Source organism: Amblyomma maculatum, chromosome 10, assembly GCF_055883805.1.
Source record: "Amblyomma maculatum isolate TAMU_Amacu chromosome 10, ASM5588380v1, whole genome shotgun sequence".
Lineage (NCBI taxonomy): Eukaryota > Metazoa > Arthropoda > Arachnida > Ixodida > Ixodidae > Amblyomma > Amblyomma maculatum.
Window position 1 is genome coordinate 168,895,704 of NC_139353.1, and position 18,427 is coordinate 168,914,130.

At 47.6% G+C, this 18,427-nt stretch overlaps 1 protein-coding gene across 5 annotated transcripts in view; it reads right to left on the reverse strand.

The window, feature by feature from the left end:
- Nucleotides 1-18,427, reverse strand: part of LOC146177893 (uncharacterized) — a 206,803-nt gene that overhangs the window by 120,508 nt on the left and 67,868 nt on the right. For 4 of the 5 annotated variants that reach the window (XM_084580636.1, XM_084580634.1, XM_084580638.1 and 1 more), the window contains exons 6-7: nucleotides 17,076-17,332; nucleotides 2,273-2,341 (exon numbers count right to left, since the gene is read on the reverse strand). In XM_084580636.1, coding sequence (XP_084436762.1) covers nucleotides 2,273-2,341; nucleotides 17,076-17,332 — 326 coding nt within the window. The remainder of the gene's footprint in view (nucleotides 1-2,272; nucleotides 2,342-17,075; nucleotides 17,333-18,427) is intronic. The other variant, XM_084580635.1, reaches the window with a different exon arrangement.

Sequence of the window (18,427 nt, forward strand, 5' to 3'; positions counted from 1 at the left end):
CTTGCGCATGTAGCGATAAATGCTGCTACAAGTGAGCGACTGCTGTTTCACATTCTGCTAGTGCACTAAGCTGTCAAGTGGTGCCATGTTTTTAGAAGGTTCCAAGCATTGTCTGCACAACGTCTAGAAATGTAAGTTTAGATTATTAACGAGTCATTGATTAGGCATTCATTAAAATAATTAGTCATTAGTAATTGAGCATTAGTCAATGGTAATTGATGATTGGTCATTAATAATAATTTATTAGGTTTTACATTATTTACACATTGATTAGTCAGTAATGTATAATTAAACCATTAATTGGCCATTAATGAATTTATTAACCATTAATTAGTAATCAATCATAAGTCATTGACAATTTATAATTAGTCGTTAATTATTTCAATCAATCAGTCAAATTAGTAACTGATCATTGATTGGCATATGACCATATAAAGACTCATTTGTGCATACTGTAGTGGTGCTCTGATTGGTTGAGACCTCCATGACGTCATCCCATCTCGACCAATCACAGTCGCCGCAAAAACGGGACACTTTGTCCACGACAGTATGAGCCATCAAAAGGCTTTCGCCTTAAAAAGAGTAAATATGGTACTTGTGAGATTAATGGCTCCCACAGATTGGCTTACTGCTACAATGAATCCAATCCTTTTCAAAAACAATGCCATTAGGACAGCTGCTTTCTTAACAAGAGACAAATGATCGCCATCAGCTGGATTATACCCACTGCAGGGCGAAGGCCTCTCCCATATTCCTCCAATTAGCCTGGTCCTGTGCTAGCTGCATCCACTTGTTCTTAACCTCATCATCCACCCAATTTTCTGCCCCTCCCTGCTAAGCTTTCCTTCCCTTGGTAACCAATTGGTTACTCTTAGGGACTATCGATTATCTTGTCTTTGCACTCAAGTCCTGCCCATTTCTTCTTGATTTCCACTAGACTGTCAGTAACTCAAGTAATTTCTCTGACCCACTCTGTATCTCCAAACGTTACACCTACCATTTTTCATTCCATAGCCCTCCGTGCTCTCAACTTAAGTAGAGCCCTTTTCGTTAGCCACCATGTTTCAGCCCCACAGGCGAATACCAGTAAGATGCAACTATTATACTTTCCTCTTGAGGGATACCAGTAAGCTGCTAGGCATGATGTTTGAGTACCTTCAAAATGCACTCGATCGCAACCTTATTCTCCTAGTTATTTTCCTTTTGGGGTCCGGATCTGCACTCACTACTTGTCCTAAGTAGACATATTCGCCTACCACTTCCAACACTTCGTTACCCATTTCAACACTTTCCTGTCTGCGCCTACCCCACATTGACAGCCCGCTATCGATAATTTCAAGATTCAAATTTTCCGCTTTCAAAGCACTCCTTGACAAGTGTGGTCATCCAGTGGGAAATAGAGGAACCCTTCTTTCAATTTCGCTTTTGGTTTTATTTTTCCACTGCGCTGCGCCCGTCCAGATGGTCTCCGGAGTCAGGTGATTGGCGCTCCTTGTTTACATCATCGCGTCGACATCACGCGCTCCTGCTGCTCGGAAACGGTGCATTTCCTCAGAAGTTGATGCATCAGAGAACTTGTTTTTGGATGCGAACAGCAGCAGTGATGACTCTGAAGACGAATTCAGCTCTTCAGACTTTAGCACTGACTGCGAAACTATGTAAAACCAACCCGGAACATCAACAGCCATGCCCCAATAAGTTCCACTTTTGCTGCGTGATGATCGAAAAAAATCACTGTTCTGAAGGTTAGAACTGTTATCTGCAGGGTGACGTCTTTTGGGTGGTATTACTTGCTGCCGGCAGTGCAGGGAGTCGTGCTTTCCGCTAGAGGACAGCCAGGGGCCGACCTCTACTACTGCTTTCCTTCCCAACTCGGCGAATACTGTACACAGAAAGCTAGAACTTGCTGCAATGTTGCATTAGTCCCTGTTGTAAAAAATGTATATTTTGAAAATTGTTTATGTTTTATACGTATCAAGAAACTGACAATTTTGTGCGTTTTTTAACTACCAATTTTTCACTGATAGTTCTTTTTTACATCACTTATAAAATAAATATGTGAATTGTCACTAATACTATTGTGAAGAGGAATTCCTTCTCTACAATTTGATACTACGCTCCTGTACCAAGCACGTTTAATTAAAGAAAAAAAATATTAATGATACCACCCAAAAGCCACCCTTTTTCCTGCTGACAGGAAAGTGCTAAACTGCTGTTCCTTTCCCAGGCTGTTAGAGAGAGAAAGCTAGAGACAGAAAGAAGTGAGGCTCACCTTGAGGCTCTTCTCTTGCTGCTGTACCCTGGTCAGCTGCAGATTTAGCTCCTGCCTCAACTCCTTCACCTGCACACAGGAGCACCTCTCTTACAATCCCGGGCACAGAACATCTTGTGTCTGGGACTGCTCAGCAATAAAAGAGTTTTAGGAGTGGCTTTCCACGAGTCTAGCTACTTAACCTGTACAGTCTCACAATTCTTGGCTTCAAAAGATTTTACCTACAACTAGAACATGCCACAGCATGTTCCTGCTGTCACTGCAAAGAAAAAAAAAAAAAAAAAGAGTGAGCGAACTAGAACGTGCATCCATTACACAAACCCTAAAAAGTAAGGAAGCAAAGCTTGATCTTCAAGTTGGAAAGACCACCTGCACACAGGTCCCCAGCGAGCCAAGGAAACACATTGCCCTCCCTGCAAGTCAGGTTGGCAAGCCAATTAAATTCTTAGGTGTAGCCCGTGAGGGTTTCATCATTATCATCATCAGCCTGACTATACCCACTGCAGTGCGAAGGCCTCTCCCATATTTCTCCACTTAACCCGGTTCTGTGCTAGCTGCATCCACTTTACCCATGCGAACTTCTTAATCTCATCCGCCCACCTAACTTTCTGCCGCCCCCTGCTACGCTTTCCTTCCCTTGGAAAACAGTTTGTTACCCTAAGCGACCATCGGTTATCCTCTCTTCGCACTACGTGTCCTGCCCATGTCCATTTCTTCTTAATTTCCACTAGAATGTTGGTAACTTGAGTTATTTCTCTGACCCACTCTGCACGCTTCCTATTTATCTCTTAATGTGAGGGTTTGGTACCAGCTAGCTAGGATACTTTCTAGAATGTCAGTAACTTGAGTTATTTCTCTGACCCACTCTGCACGCTTCCTATATCTTAATGTGAGGGTTTGGTACCAGCTAGCTAGGATACTTTCCTCTTGCCCTAGATTACCAGAGTGAAATGCTTTGCGAGGCCCACATTGCAGCCCCGTCTCTTGGCCACAGCTGTGTTGCTCCTGGTGCTAAATGGCTTCCATCACTGTAACCGGGATGCTGCACTATAAGGCATGTTTACTACTTGATCTCAGATCGTGGAATGCAGGCCCTCACCTGCATTCTGAGTCGTGCCATAAATGCATCGCTCAGACTCTTGAAGACCGGCTCCAAAGCTTCGCAGACAAAGTTTCGCAGACTGTCTTTGTTGGGTGAGAGCTTACCACCTTTTGCCATAAGTTCAACATGATTCTGGCCCCTCAGGGCACAGGGTCATCATCAGTTGATGAGATGCCTCACATAACCTCAGGTTATCTTCTTGACCCTGTCTTGCAAAAGCCACCCACTTACTTTGGGACTTTCATTTTGTCAAAAAGCTCACATAAAGGCTGGTTCCATGAGCATATGTACATAAATATGTACCCAACACAGTGACACCAACACAATTTTTTCTGTCAAGGTCCTCCTGTCTCTATCGAAAAACATCACAGTGTTACGCAGCTTCCATTTCCATTTGCTAGGTCTACAGCACTAAGGGCAGACCGAGGACACTTGCACTCTATGTCACACAGGCATGCTTAACCCTTTTGCTGGTTGTGACGCACCCCCAGTGTCGGCTTGGTTTCAGGTAACGAGCATGGCGATTCAGGTTTGATTATGATTGCTATACGAATAACATAGTCAATGGAATATGCACATTTCAGAGTTCTGCTAGTGTCATTAATAAACATCATTATCAGCCTGTTTATAAATTTGATAAATGAGGACGTAAGAAAAAAAACTGGTCGATACTTCTTAAGAGACCAAATCCGAGCAACTTATAATCAAAAGAGCTACTGCTCCAGTCGAAGCAGTCCAGTTTAGCAGTCAAAGGTCCCACGCGGTCAGCCATCCGAAAGTAACTGCGTGCACGGAGGGCGCACTTTCGGTGATCCGCACAGCGAAGATAAATCCTACGTGAAATCAAGATGAGAGAGGGAGATGGAAAGAGGCTAAAACAACCTCGTTTGCTGCTGCTAGCCGCAAGCAAGGGCGCGGCAAGAGAGAGCGAAAGCAGCAATCGGGTCATGTGTCAACCTACTGCAGAGACAACTGCGCGAGCCCCTGAACGTGACGCGGCGTAGAAGACACGCCAACAGAATAAAAATAAAAGCCTGCAAACCTGCGGCAGATGGCAGAACAACCCTTGAACCCGTAACTGCACGCACACACCGCAAGGTCGCTAAGCGCGATAGAGTTTGTAGAGTATGAAAACGTCATCTGGTGATGCCTGGTTTGCAGACTTCCGGTTGTCGCGCAGATTTTCCTGAGCGTACAATTTCTCCTTCCCACACCGCCCACACATTCATCGATCTCTGCCTTTCCCTTCTCGTCTGCTCTTGCAATGCTTACAACCTGGTTTTCCTCGACCACTGGCTTCTGCAGTTTCTTGACCTCTCCAAATTGTGTGCAAAAGCAGCCTGAACAACCCGGATTGATTGCGAGCGCAAGCATGCAGGTGGGCAGGCTGGTGCAGGCCGTGGAGAAGCACTTCCCTGCATATCTCTGCCCCACTGAGCGCAAATTAGCATGCACTCCTGGAGAGCAGGGCTTTCCAAAAGACCCCTTTCTTCTCTCTTACTTACTGTCCCGTGTCTGTAGCGTTGGTAGTCTTCTGTGGTTGGACCAATGGTGGCCGGTACCTTCGCGGAGTTGGCGCAATGGCCAGCAACGACTCTGCATGGATGCTAGCAGACGAGCGTGCCAGTTGCACGCATGCAACCATGCCATCGTTGTTTTTAGCCAGAGTGAGCACTTTCAGGATGGTCGGCAAGAGCTGCCTCTCTTGTGGTGCATAACGAATGGAAAGTACAGTATACAGTCGAGCCCACTTATAACGGCGCCACTTAAGACGAACTTTCGCTTATAACGAACGAGACCGGAGCGACCGCCAAAATATACATTACTTCAATGGCACAAGATCGCACGTATAACGAACGTCCATGAGCGCTGCCGATCGGTTACAGCAAACGAACGGCGTAAACCCGGCGCCCCGATACGAGATAACGATGGGCTCCCATCCCTTTTGGTCTGTTTTCGCAATCCTCCTCGCAAGCGAGCTACCCTTTGCTCGCCGACGCGCGCTGCCTACGAGTGTCGGCACGTGGTGTGGCCTCCAAGGCCACGCTGCCGCCCCTCCTCGCAACTCCGCTCCCCTCTCCTCTCGCCATTTCCTCGTCTTCACCTGTCTCCACGGCGCCGGCCGCCGGCATAGTCTTCAAAGTTTCGTCGTTTCGTTTCCTGGCTGTTCCATTGAGCGGCCGTGCCAGGGGCGCGAGGCGCCAGGAGGCAGGCCTCTCCATACGCTAGCGGTTGTACTGTTTGCACGGGCAAACTGAATGCGCAGCGGCGCGCGCGCGCCGCTGCATTCAGTATGGCGGTGACGGTTCGTGGCCTCCGAGATTTGCGGAGGTAATCTCTGAGGCCATGGGCAGTTGAAAGCAACTACGGCTGGAGCCAACAGGTGGCAGCACTTACGCTCAGGGATGCCTCTCATTGGTCTCCCCGCTGCATACCATGCCCCGCTGTGTGTCCGTTCCGTTCCGTTCCATTCCTTAGGCACTTCCTCGCTTGCCTCGCGTGATTGTCGCACGTGCGCACGTGCTCCGTCAGTTGCGGCGCTTTGTTGTCATTTTCGTGTGTGTGGTGTGAGCGCTTCGTCTGTCGGGCCTGAGTCGTATAATTCGGGATGGCGGACGGGAATTGCCTGCAAAAAAAAACATGGCAACGAAGCGAGCAATTGTGACGGAACTGTCTCAAGGTGCTAAAAATTGCGAGCTGGTGAAAAAGTACAACGTGTCGAAATCAACCATCTCGACAATTCTGAAGAATAAGGAAAAGATCGCCAGCTCCGACGCCAGCACAGCGGACAGAAAGCGCCTGCGGAAGGCCACCTATGCGGACGTAGAGGATGTGCTGCTGAAGTGGTTCGTCGACACACGGGCTCGCAACATTCCGATAAGTGGACCAATGATGCTGGGCAAAGCCAAAGACTTCGCATTCCTACTAGATTTTCCCGACTTCTGCCCAGGCAATGGCTGGCTACATCGGTTCAAAGTGCGGCATGGGATTGTTTTTAAATCGATTGTCGGTGAGGCGCGTTCGGTAAGTGACCAGGACGTTGCCAATTGGCTTGCAACAAACCGAGCCATTATTGCAAGCTATGCGGAGCAGGATGTGTATAACGCAGATGAAACTGCATTATTTTATCAGATGCTTCCAGACAAGACGCACTCCATGAAAGGGGAGTCATGCGCTGGTGGTAAACACAGTAAAGTGCGCGTTACAGTTCTTCTGTGTACTAATATGAATGGCAGCGACCGGCACATGCCGTTTGTAATCTGAAAACCCAAGAAGCCACGTTGCTTTCGGAGCCATGTACCCGTGCGCTACAGGCACAATACTAAGTCCTGGATGACACGGGATTTATTCGCAGAGTGGCTGGGCGAGTTTGACCGCGACATGCAGAGGCAAAGCAGGCGGTGCCGCTGTTGCTCGACAATTGCTCAGCGCACCACGTGCAAACGTCTCTGACGGCAGTGACTGTACTTTTCCTGCCGCCCAATACCACTTCTAAAGTGCAGCCTCTTGATTTGGGCATAATAGGCTCCTTTAAGGCATCGTATAGGCGCCGCATTGTGCAGCGCTTGCTCATCGCCGTTGACCGTCTGGCTGCTAACTTGCCGCTCCGAGTTTCATTGTATTCAGCCCTTGAGATGGTGAAGGCGGGCTGGGCGGAGGTGACGACCGCTTGCGTGCGAAACTGTTTCCGCAAGGCCGGCTTTGTCGACGCTATAGTGCCTAGAATATACTGACTAGTGTGTTGAGCGCGCCGGCTGGGATGGCTCGGGCAGCAATGAAAGCCGCCCGCGGCCGCCTAGCGGCGCTGTGGTGCGAGAGGGTGCGAGCCGGTTTCTCGCGCACATTGCGCCGCGCTGCTGAGAGTTGGAAAGGGAGCTGCGCGTTGCTTTGGCTCACGTTTAATACTTTGTTTTAGAGCTCTTTCAGGAGCTTAGGATTGATATAACGTTTTAACATGCTAATGTTAATATCGAATTGCTTTGTGCAGATTGCTCGAACTTGAAAGCTCAATCGGTACGGGAGCCACACGCTAACCCGGTAAACGCACATGAGAGCTTTCGCGTTTGGAGGAATTCAAACTCAAAGAATACAAGTCACAAAACACAGATTCGGTTTAATGGCAGCATGTTTAATCAAAGGTGACAATGCGAGTGGAAGGCAATGCTGGCATGTTCTTCCCACTTGTCCAGATATCCTAAAAAGGCTTCCCAGAAACGCATGTCTGGGCTACCCGGCTTAAGTGCACGCTTGGTTATCCTGGAGGTCATTACTCGTATAAGGCGATTGATTAGCTTGACGAAGTCTTCTGTTGGTTGCACCCGAGTGTATATAGTCTCCACATGCCGCCGGTGCAAAAAAAAGTCCTTTAATAACCTCATCTCCAAAAAGTTGGAATGCAAGGTCAACCTTCATCTTTTCAAAGTTATTGGGTCTTAAGCATAAGCTAGGCTGTCATCCACGGAAGGTATCCGCATCCATGTAACCGGAATGAGAATGTCCTCAAACGGATGACGGCCTCCGTGGTGGTTAGGTGTCTGCAGTGTAGTCTGGCTGCCACTCTGTTCACCCACAATGCCCGCTTCACTGGAGCCGGAGGAGTCGTTGCAGTCTTGAAAGCCAGCTTCGAGAAAACAGGAGCCATCGTTGATTTCCGAGCCCGAATCGCCGGGTCCAGTCCCTGCGTCCCGCTTATGGCGTTTACGAGCTGGTTGCTGCTCGCATATGTTTCTTTCCTTCCTTTTTGGTGCCGTTTTGGGCACAAGGTGTGGAGGGTATAATGTTAACGTTTTGAAAATAACGATGTTAAAATAACCATCTTCTACATGCTTCTGTTTCGCACCCCAGTTATGTAACCCCACTCACATAATACTCCAATCGGAGCCCATGAGGTATTTGAATAAAAAAAAATAAAAAAAACAGCAGAACACAAACGAGGAACCTTTACTTACAGCGGCTAATTAAGGTACATCGCGGCCTGCGATTGCACAAGGTTTTGCCGAAGTCACCATCTTTTGAATGAAGAAGCTGACGAAGCTTTTTTTTTTTTTCTCAGATACACAATATGCACGAGACACGGCCGGTTAATCGCGATGAAGCTCGTTGGTAATGCCGCGCTTACGGTGAAACATGCGCCTAATATATAACTGCATCCATATGACATATGTGTAGCGCAAAAAGACAATCGAGGGACACAGAAAAGGTACGCAACACAGGTGCTGTCTGTAGCGCCTGATTGTGTGCACTCTTTGTGCTACACACTGCCATGGAGCACCGTTACCGACTCGCCCAGGTTTGCATCCTTGTGAATATAACTGCATGCTCTAAAAATGTTTCTCGCCAACAAAAGCAGTTGCCGTTTACCTTCCGTCATTTCTATCGATGCTTCGTTCCCATTGTACAGAATGCGTACTTACGTAGCATCAGATAGCGCAGTAATACGTACGCTCCTTGTTCTAGCGGTAGCCCCGTTTGCCAAAAAAGCAAGTCTTCTCTGTGCACCACCGCTTTCTCTTTGGCATTTTTCTCTGCAGTCTAGTGAGAGGCACTTGGGAAACAACAATCGGGAACCGCGCTTCACCACTGGCGACACAGTAAAAAAAGAAGGGATACAGGCGAGCACAGAACGCGCGCACAAAACGAGAAAAATAAACCGATGCAATCGTCGCCGAGCAGGTAGAAGTGCGGAACGACTCGCATGAGCGAACACCTACATCGTAAATAAACTACTGCACCTTCGTGAAAGCAAAAGACGCGCAGAAGCAGGTTTAACACGCACGCACAACAGATTGCCATATTCTGAAGAGAGAAAACTGCGTCGTCTGCTCAGGTGGCACCCTCCCGACAAGCAGCGCTCTCTGCCGCTAACGATTGGCTTTCATTGCAAATAGCGCCATCCTCGCCCATAGGGAAGCGCGGGCGCTTGTCACACTAGCCAGTATATTCTAGGCACTATATCGACGCAGTACCGGACGTCGGGCCTGATGCCTCCGATGATGATGATTTTGGCGGCGATTTGTGGCAGCGCGTAGTCGACTCCGACATGGGAGGCCCTGGCATTGGTTGGCAGGATTTTATTTCTGCGGATGAAGACGCGGATATTGCGAAACCGTGCACGGACGAAGGCATCGTTTCTGAAGTGCGGGCCGAGAGCGACGCGGAAGAATCAGATGAAGATGAAACGTCTGAGCCAGCACCCATAAGCACATCTGTAGCAATGGGCTATATAGAGGGCCTCAGACAACTTGTCTATGCCAAGGGACTCTGCGAAGAGCACGCTAGTGCTTTAAATAAACTGGAGACCGCCCTCATCGCATCTGCACTGCAGAAACAGACGAGCATCACAGACTTTTTTGCTAAGAAATAAATTTCGTGTTTTGACCGCCAATTTTTCTTTTTTCTCTTCTTTAGTTTGTGGTCCAGTTACTACGAACTTCGGGATATAACGAACGGACGCCGCGTGACGCTCGGGTTCGTTATAAGCGGGCTCGACTGTAGCCCGGTTTATAGCGAAGCCACCTACAGCGAAATAGCGGTTATAACGAAGGACATTCAATTTCCCATTTTTGCATTTTGAATACAATTTGGGTACAGTTTTAACGAAGGAAATAAGCGCATGTCAGCGGATATAGCAAAGTGATTTTGTATGAAATGAAAAAAATAATGTATCGATCAGGAGATTTTTACGCTTTCAGGCACATTTTTGTGCGAAAATAAGGACAACATTTGGCTGACGCCGCATTTGCAGCGTTGTCTGCTCTCTCGCGAAGTGAAAGGTTGCGTCATTGAATCACTTGGCTTGTAGACTTCGCAATGCGGCGTCCAGTCGTGCCGTTGAGCCAGTTGCGCGGGAGGTAAAAAAAGTAAGAAAATAAAAGGCAATTTCTGGTGACGTCACGGAGCAGCGGTAGACTTGGCTAATCGCGGTTCTTGAATGTCTCTCTGGGGCTTCTCTCCTCTCCGTTCTGGGCCCGGGAAAGAGAGAGTCGGGGAGAAAGTGTCGGGGGAGTGAGAGAGGGAGAGAGAAGCAAGAGTGTTTCCTCCGCTTTCGTGGATCTTTGCATTCGCTTCTTTCACCCCATTACGCCTTCCTGCTTCATTTCGCTGCTTACCTTTGATATCTCGTGACCCCCGACATTGCCTGGACAATTTCTAGACAACGGACCTACTCAGTTATCCCCTTTCTCGGACCCGACCCTTCGATTTCTCGGCAATATTGAGTCTCGCGAGCCCCAGCACCTCAACGGGAAAGAGAAAAGTTGTTTTTGAATTTTGAAGACGACGTGCGCCGAAATGTGAAGAAAAGTGATATTGCACAGAAGTATGACATCGCACAGTCCACACTCAACGATAATCAAGAACGGCAGCAAGATTGACGCCGTTCTCAACGATGACGTTGGCAGCAGGGACCGAAAGAGGATCCGGTGTGCCAGGTACACTGATATAGAAGCGCACTTTACAGGTGGTTCTTGGATGCCCGATCAAAGTACATCCCGCTCAGTGGACCCATCATGCTAGTTAAGGCTAAGGACTTGGGCTTTGCACTCGGTCACGATGACTTCCAGCCGGGAAATGGGTGGTTCCAGAGGTCCAAGGAAACGCACAACATTACATGTAAAAACATTGTTGGGGAGGCCGCATCCGTTGACGAGGGAACGCTCCAGTAGTGGATGGCCAAGCATCGCGATCAGAGTCTTGCGTATTCCGACAGGGACATATACAACGCAGACGAAATGGGTCTGTTCTTCCAACTGCTGCCATCAAAGACTCTCGCGGCCAAGACGGACAAATGCGTGGGAGGAAGAGCCAGCAAAAACCGAATCAAAGTGCTGATCTGCTCTAATATGAATAGTTCAGACAAGTGAGACTTGTTGGCAAAGCTAAGAAACCATGCGGCTTCGCCAAGGTGCTCTCTACGCCGGTCACTTGAGTAAGCAACAAGAAAGCATGGATGACGACAGCCGTTTTCGGCAAGTAGCTCGCAGACTTCGACAAAGAGATGGTCCGGAGGAAGTGCAAAGTGCTGATGTTGATTGACAACTGCACTGCACATCACGTCAATGCACACTTGAGAGCTGCCGAGATTTTGTTCCTGCCGCCAACTACTACTCCCAAGCTGAAACCCATGGACCGCAGGTTTTTGCTAACTTCAAGGTCAACTACCGGCGCCGAGTGATCGGGCGCCTTCTGATCGATGCTCGCTTTGCCAGCAACGTGGCAGAGATGAAGGTCCCTACGATGAAGGCCATCTATTTTGCAAGCGGAGCCTGGAGGGACGTGAAGCACCTGACTATCGCTCATTGCTTTAAGAAAGCTGGCTTCTCCCGAAGCAGCAGCGTGGACACACTGAGGATGAAGCTGCCGCGGTTAACATCGCTTCTGCAGCTGATAGTGCCGCCACGACAGCCTGCTTGGGGCTGCTATGGGAGTCCGCTAATGAGTTGAACCTTGCGCCTCCAGGTCTGTCCCACATAGATTTCATTTCCGCCGCTGCCAAACTTGTTGCCATGGAGGACTTCACAATTGGGTTGGTTTGTGGGGTTTAACGTCCCAAAGCGACTCATTAACGAAGTTGACGGGAACATCATGGAAGGGACGGATAGCGCCTCCGAGAGTGACTGCGACGACACTGGTTGTGCCCCTAAGCCGGTGACCTCCGCAGCAGCCATCGCAGCTGTTGACATATTACGGATGTACCTTGAGAGTTCGAAGCAGAACTTCGGCTCGCAGTTGGACGGTGCAAAACGTGTTCAGGTAACACTGGACCACTTCGTCCAGCGACGATAAAACAATTCACTCAAATTTGTCTTTTTTTCACAGTCCAGATACAACGAAATAGCGAATATAGTGAAGCGATTTCCCATTCCCGCCGACTTCGTTATAACCGGGCTAGACTATACATATGATTGGCGTGAGCATAGATTTATCATTTCGAGAAATCCTATAAAGTATTTGCATATCGGATTACAGCTGAGCACAAATTATTCGTCCGCGAGTTTTAAGAATCGAGATTAACAAAAAGGTAGTATTGCTTTTTTTTTCTTGAATTTTTTTCACGTGATGAATTCAGCGTTTAGGAAGTGCTAAGCCGTAACGTATGTGCACACGTGTTATCTCGCGTGTATGCATCGTCAGAGCCAGAATTGAGAGCGCAAAACATCAGCAAAGCAGCTCAATCGGTACATGCAGTTCGGCAGCGCAGGGTGTCGCCTATTTCCATGGCTTCATACAAGAATCGCACACAAAAGAGCACGTGAGCACCTTTAAATGTGCAGTGGAGGAGCTTTGCCAAAATGCTTTTCCGGCATAGCAAGGAGTTCACCAACTGTTCGTGCAGAAGCTTACATAATGCCGGAAGAAAGAGAAATGTTTCCAGAGAGTTTGTTCATACTTGTTCATCCATATGTTATGGCCAGCCTACATGCCTACATTTTTTGGTGAATGAGGAATGTTACAGAAGTATGTTTACATTGTTGCCACGTGTTGTTTCTTTCTGCCAATGCTGTAAATATGTTGTTAAAAATTTTCCTCCCAAGAGCATGTCACTCCGTCTTTATGCCTTGCTAAGACGTGCTAACATTACTGATGGCTCCGCTTCACTGGCATCCGTCAAAATATATCATGTGCATGTCAGACTGTGCCACTTGCCTAATATCCTCTGCGTGGCATAATAGCAGCTTGTCTGCCTTCACACAAGTGCCAGCCTAAAATAAAAATAGTTTAGGTTGATGAAAAATATGAAAATACAACAGTTGCATCTTGCCTGTACTCACTTATGGGGCTGAAACGTGGAGGCTAACCAAGGGAGTTCTACTTAAGTTGAGGACAACCCAGAGGGCTATGGAACGAAAAATGGTAGGGGTAACATTAAGAGATAGAAAGCGTGCAGAGTGGGTCAGAGAAATAACTCAAGTTACCGACATTCTAGTGGAAATTAAGAAGAAGAAATGGACATGGGCAGGACATGTAGTGCGAAGAGAGGATAACCGATGGTCACTGAGAGTAACAAATTGGATTCCAAGGGAAGGAAAGCGTAGCAGGGGGCGGCAGAAAGTTAGGTGGGCGGATGAGATTAAGAAGTTCGCAGGGGTCAAGTGGATGCAGCTAGCACAGGACCGGGTTAAGTGGAGAAATATGGGAGAGGCCTTCGCCCTGCAGTGGGTATAATCAGGCTGATGATGATGATGATGATTTTAGCCTCATGAAACTGAGTGGGAGGCACTGGGCAGTCACGATGCACCACCCCTGCAGCATATGATCGTGCCGGCTTCGCGTTTAAATCTGCCAACATCTTTTGCCATGCAAACCAAGGTGTCAGTAATGATATCATTGCCATGTAGCGGTAAGTAAATCAGCACCGCAGCTCCAGAATTCACAGGAATAGTGTTTCAACATATGCCTAAGATGTAAAAGTCCGGCCGAGTAAAGTGCTGAACACAGTTTTTATTAAGCGGCTTTGTTCAGCAGACTGGCGGGCAAGTGAGAGAGCGCCTGCTTCCTTCAGGAAGACACAGAAAAACAAAAAAGTTAGGGGCAAATATTTCTCACGTATCACCTCACATGCTGTTTGTCTTCTCACGCTGTGCGCACTGCCGAACACATGCACACAATCCATGAAACACATAGGACACAATGTCAGCGGGCACAGTTGGCCCAATTCCCGCTAGAGCTATTTCGAGGCGGACAAGGGAAGTTGTGGCAAATGTGTCTCCTGTGGAGGCGTCGTATCACCTACTCTACTCCCACGAGTCATTGCCATTATCATATTTTCCCTCTACTGCGAGCTTCCGCAATCCATATCAGCATCGGTATCACCAGCCCCGGTCACCACGGCTTTGTTTTGAGACTTCTGCAGTCACTTGCCGAATACGGTTAAAAAACATCTGTGCAGAACCCATACTGACATGGCCATTATTCTGGGCGGCCTCATCAGCATGCTGCAACCTCAGGGCGTCAGCATCAACCGGCCTTTTAAGGTTGAATTCCGAAGAGAGTACACAGAATAGATAGTAAACGGCAATCAGGACTAGTTGCTGACCAGCGGCTCAAGAGGGCACTGCTCGCAACTGTGCTTGGCTGGATTTTCTCTGCATGGAACTCCGTGTCTAGGGATATTGTATCCCGTAACTTCAAGATGACCGGGATTTCAAACAGTTTAGATCAGACTGAAGACTACTTGTGGGGTGAACGTGCACCAGAGCACAGCACCAGCTCTGAGTCTGAAGACTCCGCGAGTGACGAATGAAAGGTAAATAGTCACTGATTGCTCTGTTTTCATTTGGAATGTTTTTTTTTTTTTTTTTTTTTGCACGTCGCATGTACGGGTCGCACACAGAAAATTGGCCCTCTATTCTAGAAGAAGAGCGGCCCTTACAGGCCGGTATTTGAGACATTATAGCCCTTCAAAGGTGCAGTAGATAAGTACTGCACATGATCACTGTATGAGCTGACACAATTAGCACACACTGATGGGTCAGTGATTCATTTCACCATCCCACTGCCTAATGCGGCTGAAGCCCATATGAGGCCTCCCCCTTCCTTCTTGGTCAATGACCTTTTCCGAAGCATTTTACCCCAGAAGAGCTAAGCAACAGGCAGGGGGAAGCTTTTACCCACTGGAAACCACCAAATGATGCAGCGGCTGTTGCCAACATTTTTTTCTGATGCTGCGGCGGCTGTGCACACTGTTTACAGTGAGATGGACCTTGCATTTAACAATAACAAATAACATAACATAACCCCCTCATAAGTACCAGCTTGCAAGGCATGTTGCAAATGCATTGCTACCTGCGTACCAGCGGCGTTCCGATGTCCAGCTCTTCAGCAACTGTCTTGGGAAAAAAACGCAAAATGCTGCTGAGAGCCTGCATCGAGTTCATCTGGTCTCTGCTGCCAGAAAATGAAAACATGTACTTGATTGTAATAGAGACTGCCGTCAACGTGGCAGTATGCAAATATAATGCAGGGACCCGCCGTGCTTATGCAGAATACTGTGCCACACTTTGTCTTCAAACTGGCCAGCATGCTCTTCACAGAGCAGCGGAAAAGAAAGGCAGCAAAAGCACTTCAATCCCGAGGCAAGGCATCCAAGAAACCCCGTGTTGAAAAGGACAACCCTGTGCCTTTTGATAAAGTGCAATAAGAGGCAAAACTTTGGAAGCTATTTTCTCAGAATTGCTTTTTGTCACCTGGTCTGACCATTCCGATGGTCGTGCAGAAATCATTGGGTCTATCTAAATGTAGTTTTTCTTGCTGCATTCCTTGAGAAAGGCTGCGGGTCATAAATACTTGCTTTCTTGATTCAGTGTTTGCAGACTTTTTGATTCAACTGGTTGTTCCGAGTCTAGATGCCTGTTGTACGGTCACCTTGCAAAAAATGAAAACTGAAAACCCTTATGTTGTAAAGAAAGAAATCTGAGAATGTCACGACCTTCTTCATGCATATTGGAATGCAAAGAAAAAGAATTGGAAGAGAAATTCTAGAGGGCACTTCAGACTACTAAAGTGAGTGAGGCGAAAGCCATTATAGTGCGGTGGATCATAGCCCTCCACTATAGCACCTCTATCTCCTCTTTCACTCCCACCTTCCTCCCTTCCTTTACGGCGTGGTATGTGTGTCCGTGGAGAATTGCGACAGATACCGCCGTTTCTAACCTGCAAATCAATTTCAAATGCAGCTGATGCCTTCTGTACTAACGCCTCCTAGACATCTGAGTCTGTGTGGTGCGGCGTTCCATTGCTGTGTGGTGCGGCGTTCGAGGAAGCGGCAAATGAAAGGCGCCACACGGACACCTGAATCGGACGCCAGGCGGGGTGTCAGCTTCGCATATGCACGATCACCTGGTGACGTCATGACCTGCTGCGACGGTACACTGCGCGCCCCTTGTCAAACGCAACAGCATTTCATTGAATACATCAAATTTCACCGGCGTTCCTATAAATTGTTTACAGGAAAGGAAAGGCGCAGTTATCTATCCCTCGATGAATCCCGCTATCATCGTCACGGCAGATAAAGGGAATTATGAAGAGCGTTTCACAATCCGGGGCATGGCGCAGTTGGTAAAGCACTGGGCTGGGGATTCTCAGTGGAGACTAGGTTTATTCATTTATTTTTAACTCTTGTTCTCGAAAGTATGACACCTCTGCTGCAAAATTCTGTCGACAACAATGAGGCATTAAAGGTTTTCGCCTTAAAAAGCTTACAATCCACCGACAAGAGCAATGCCCCGCCGGTGACTCGCTAAATGTCAGATTTCAGGCGTGGCCCCCTGGAAGCGGAGGTTCTCTATCTGGGCAAACGCTAGCTTTGCGGGCTGTGCCCCGACGTGCCTGTCCCAATTGATCAGTGCGATGTCCAACACTAGAGACATACATGGCACTTAGTCCTAGTTCGAATTCTCCAAATTAATGGGTTTGAATTAACGACACTTCACTGTGCCTACAAAAAATGTGTCACGTGACGCTGTATACATTTACTTCTCAATGAAAAATAAAGTCAGAATTGAAGCACCCGCCTGTGTGGACTTTCTGCTGTACCATCTTCATCAGCCGCACTATGTCCACTGCAGGGCAAAGGCCTATCCCACCCACCTGACCCGGCAAACGTCCCAATCTCATTCCTAGCAGCCCCCTGCCACACTTGCCTTCCCTTGGAATCCAGTATCTGTCACGTGTTCTTGATCCAACCAAAGCAAAAGGCCTCACCTTGGTAGCGTGCGAGAGAGTATCCTGGCGCTCTGCCTCCAGGTCGCGTTCCCGCTCGGCCAGCTGCCGCCGCAGGTGCGCCTCCGGGTCGGGACCCCGCTTGCGCCATTCCCCAGCCGCACCTGGCTGCCCTGCACGGTTGAGCAGCTCCTCCACGAGCTGCTGCTGCAACTCCTCTTCCTCTGCCGAGAAGCGGGCACCTCGCACCAGGGCCAGCAGCTCCCGCACACCAATCTCCCCCATCCGCACGTCACCTGCTGCGAATGAAGCTGCTGTTTTCTTAACCAAGTCCAGTCAGTCCACTTGTCCAGAATTTTTCAACGATGTAGCGTAAAGAAGTTCCATTGTTAATCACAATGATTATCATATAAGGCCTGCAATCCTTGTGCTGCAATTATACTCTGCATAAGCTATCTGACGATATGACTCAATGAGGAGATAAAAAATTTAAATTTATGCCACAATTATTATTTATTTGTGCCTCACAGGCCTCAAAAAGCATTGGGTGTGAGGGGACATATAAAAAAAATGAACATAAAGAAATAATAATCCAGTACAACGGTACATCGGACGCGGTACACAGCAAGCACAAGATAGGAGCATAGTAGTATAGATCCAAAACAGGATAAGAATGAAAACGATCACAAAAAATGTAAAGAACGAAACGAAAGAAAGAAGAACAGGTATAAGGGCCATTCCATGCGAAACGTCCCAGGCCCCAAAACCGACCATTCCCAATTCTCTTGAAAAAAAATTGGGGCAATTGTAGATCGTGTGAATACAGTTTTGGTAAAATATTTTGGCAAAGAAAAAATTTTGTTTTAACGTAAGCAAGTTTCGGGTGAGAATGCAGACAAATACAAATTCTATTTTATATTATCAAATCTTCGTCGTCTATGAATGGCATGTGTCAATATTATATTAATCTGAAATGAAACAGATGAGAGGATAAGAAAACAGAAGGCAGAGAAGACGAATGTAGTGAAATTTCCTGTTTGTAGATTGGCCCTTGTTCTATATGTGTTCATGAGCAAGTTCGAGCCATCATTTCGCTCTGCTGTGAAACAGGAAAAAAAAAATGTCCACATGATTCTTCTGCCTCTGCAAAGTTGACTGTCACACAATGGGCGCCAAAATGAATGTCTAGATGAATTTTTGCTGGCATCAGATAATTTAATCCCAAAAAGCACAAGTGTTACCCAGACAAAGGTTCTAAGTTTGTGTGTTTAATCAGCAATGTCTTTATCTCGAGGGCCTTTAGGCCTAATTTACGTCTCAATTTAGCAAAAGTTGCTTTTTGCCAACTTTGGGACTGATTTTCTCAAAAAGTGCTTGTTAAAGAAAGTTTTTAT